General features: G+C 53.1%; 1 protein-coding gene across 1 annotated transcript; it reads right to left on the minus strand.

Moving 5' to 3' along the window:
• Nucleotides 1–921: 921 nt before the first annotated feature.
• TWIST1 (twist family bHLH transcription factor 1) lies at nt 922–2,948 on the minus strand. The gene is made up of 2 exons (XM_084897871.1): nt 2,174–2,948; nt 922–1,629 (listed from the first exon to the last, which is right to left on the minus strand). The coding sequence occupies exon 1, from the start codon at nt 2,831–2,833 to the stop codon at nt 2,219–2,221; it is 615 nt and encodes a 204-aa protein (XP_084753997.1). The 5' UTR covers nt 2,834–2,948; the 3' UTR covers nt 922–1,629; nt 2,174–2,218.
• Between the last annotated feature and the right edge of the window lie 439 nt (nt 2,949–3,387).

Below are 3,387 nucleotides of genomic sequence, written 5' to 3' on the forward strand. Positions count from 1 at the left end.
CAGAAATAACCAGAATAAAATAAAAATCAAATGCCATTTGTCCCTGCTGTTTTATGTAACTTTATCAGGTTTTGTATAAATAATGGAACAGGAAGAAAATTCGGTGTAATTTTGAATGAAATATGTTTGCTAATGAACTGACTGGAAAATGAAGAGCTATAGCATTTAAAATTGTAATTATCCCAATAATTACCAAGGAAACTGGGAGTTCATGTTCTTTGTTAATTGTATTGGACTCCACATGTTCACTATATTTAAAGAAGGAACGTGCCTCCCAAATGGATAACATCAAAATGGGGAAATATTCTTAACTTTGGCTATCCTTTTGAACAAGCATGACACTACATGCCATTTTCATTCACAAAAGAGGAGTTATTTAGCAAATTACTTTACAAATGGAATTATCTTTCCTGCTGAATTAAACTTCATTATTTGCTCTGCATTTAAATTCACTTACATGTGTATGTAGGTTGATCATTTTAATAGCACTTTGTACATCCCTTCAGTGAAATAAATGCATTATCTAAGAGCCCTCACAAAAACTGGAGGGCATGATAAAAATGCAAGACAGTAACAAGACAAAATAGTGCTGGCTTCATACTATTTGCATTTAACTGTTTGATAACTGCCTCTTCAAAATATAAGCAAGAGGGGTGAATCACACATTTTAAGTTTTTGCCCTTTGGGGACCTGATGAGAGATGGAGAGATGCTATGAAGCCCTCGGAACAACAAACGGGAATAATAATAATAAAGCTGTCTTTCTAAATAACATGCCTGTCCCTGTCAGTAGCCAGTTTTTTTCATTCCTTTGTTTATATTAGTGCCCCCTCCCTCCAGTGTGCCTCCAGAGTTAAACAAGCAGATATTTATCTCCAACTTAACCATCCTAAACTTTAAAAATATAGACCAAACTCTACGGTTATTAAAATTTTCAGTCATATTTATTTATTGCAGAAAAATAATATACAAAGGTATTTACAAGACAATCATAAAAATATGAATGCATTTAGACACCGGATCTATTTGCATTTTACCATGGGTCATCAATAAATAAATAGAACGTTGTTTTTTTTTGTATTTTAAGGGTTTTTTGTTTCCCCTCAGAGGAAGAATGGAAAAAAAAAGGAAGTCACTGACCGTGATTTTGCAAGTCAGTTCAATTCTAGCATCTTTATTTCTAAAGGTGCTCTTAAAAATTCCTCTGATTGTCACCATTTTTTAAAAAAGGAGAAAGTCCGCAATGATGCCTTTCCTTTCAGTGGCTGATGGGCACGACCTCTTGAGAATGCATGCATGAAAAAAAAAAAACCAATAAAAACATTCTTCGTCATAAAAAAAAAAAAGGAACACAAACAAACTGTTCAAACTTCTATCAGAATGGAGAGGTGTGAGGATGGTGCCGCTGCCCCGTCTGGGAATCACAGTCCACGGGCCTGTCTCGCTTTCTCTTTTAAAAGTGCGCCCCACGCCCTGATTCTTTGAATTTGGATTCTGTTCTTCTAATTTCCAAGAAAATCTTTGGCATAGATATTTATCTTATTTTATTTATTTATTTTTTAGTTATCCAGCTCCAGAGTCTCTAGACTGTCCATTTTTTTTTTTTCTCCTTCTCTGGAAACAAGGACATCTGCAAAAACCCAAAAGGGGGTAAAGTTGGTTATTGTTTAGGTCTCCGTGGCTGCTTCCTAAGAGTCTTGAGCACTGTTCTTATCACCACCACCACCACCACCATCACCACTACCACGGAGAAACTGACGCCGCCGAACAACCTGGAAGGATTTCAGCCCAAGGGCAAGAGGAAGTGAGTGGGCGGAAAGGAGGAGGTGGAATTTGGAAACATCGGTAGTAAAAAAAAAGAAGGAAAACTTGAAAGCCCAGAGAAAGGGAGGCGCTGGCCACCGTCCTTACCCATGACCCTGGACTCTCCCAGCCTTCCCCATCCTGTCCGTCACGCACACGCACCCACACGCACACCTTCCCGGGGGCGCATCCCTCCCTCCCCAGCTGCACCGCGCCGCCTCCGGGGACCAGGTGGGGTGGGACCGTTAGACGGCGGGCGAGGGCGAGGATCCGCGGTGGCAGCGGAGATCCGCGGCCTGGCCGTCCATCCTCCTGTCCCCCCACTACCCCCTCCCCCCGCAAAAAAGGGGGAAAGGGGCGCCGGTCCTTACCTAGGTCTCCGGCGGCCCTGCCGAGGGGGTGGGGAGCTCCGCCTGCTAATGGGACGCGGACATGGACCAGGCCCCCTCCATCCTCCAGACGGAGAAGGCGTAGCTGAGCCGCTCGTGGGCCACATAGCTGCAGCTTGCCATCTTGGAGTCCAGCTCGTCGCTCTGCAGGACCTGGTAGAGGAAGTCGATGTACCTGGCGGCCAGCTTGAGGGTCTGGATCTTGCTCAGCTTGTCCGAGGGCAGCGTGGGGATGATCTTGCGCAGCGCGGCGAACGCCTCGTTCAGCGACTGCGTGCGCTGGCGCTCCCGCACGTTGGCCATGACCCGCTGCGTCTGCAGCTCCTCGTAGGACTGCGGGCTCCCGCCGCCGCTGCTGCTGCCGCCGCCGCCGCCGCCGCCCGCTCCGCCGCCGCCGCCGCAGCCCGCCGACTTCTTGCCGCGCTTGCCCTGCGCCGGGCTGCCCGGCTCCTCGGCGCCGCCGCCCCCGCCGCCCGCGGCCCCGCCGGGCCCCGCGCCGCCCGCCGCGCTGCGCCGGCTGCTGCGCCGCTTGCGCCCCCCGCGCTTGCCGCTCGCGGGCTGCTGCCGGTCCGGCTCCTCCTCGCTGTTGCTCAGGCTGTCGTCGGCCGGCGAGACGGGCGAGCTGGACACGTCCTGCATCATCTCTCGGGCGGCGGCGGCGGCGGCGAGCGGCGGCCCGGGGAGGAGGAGGAGGAGAGCGGGCGCCTCAGCCCGCCAGCGTCCCCCGCGCGCGGCGCCGGCCCGGGCGGTGCGGCGGCGGCCGAGGCCGAGGAGGGCCGGGAGGAGGAGGAGGAGGAGGAGGGGACGGGGAGGATCTCCGCCGCGGGGAGGGCGCGCGGGGGAGGCGGGGAGGGAGGCGCGAGGGGGAGGGGACGGTGTGGATGGCCCCGAGGTCCAAAAAGAAGGCGCCCGGCGGCGTCCGCACACGCGCGCCCCGCGGAGGCCCCTGCAAGCGCGGCCGGTGCCGGCGAGCGAGCCCGCGAGGTGTGTCCGGGAGGTGAGCGCGGGCGGCCGGCTCCGAGGCTCTTATATCCCCGCGCGGGCGGAAAGTGTGGGGGCAGCGGTGTCATTGGCCTGACGTGGGGAGGAGGGACTTTTCCAAGTTTTATAGGAAAGTTTCCGCTTTCCAGCCCCCCCCCACCCACCTCCCCTTCTCCTCCGTCCCCACCCCCCTGCCTCGGGGTCTAACAATTCGT

Source organism: Pipistrellus hanaki (genome assembly GCF_964339955.1).
Source record: "Pipistrellus hanaki genome assembly, chromosome: 10".
In the NCBI taxonomy this organism is placed as follows: Eukaryota; Metazoa; Chordata; class Mammalia; order Chiroptera; family Vespertilionidae; genus Pipistrellus; species Pipistrellus hanaki.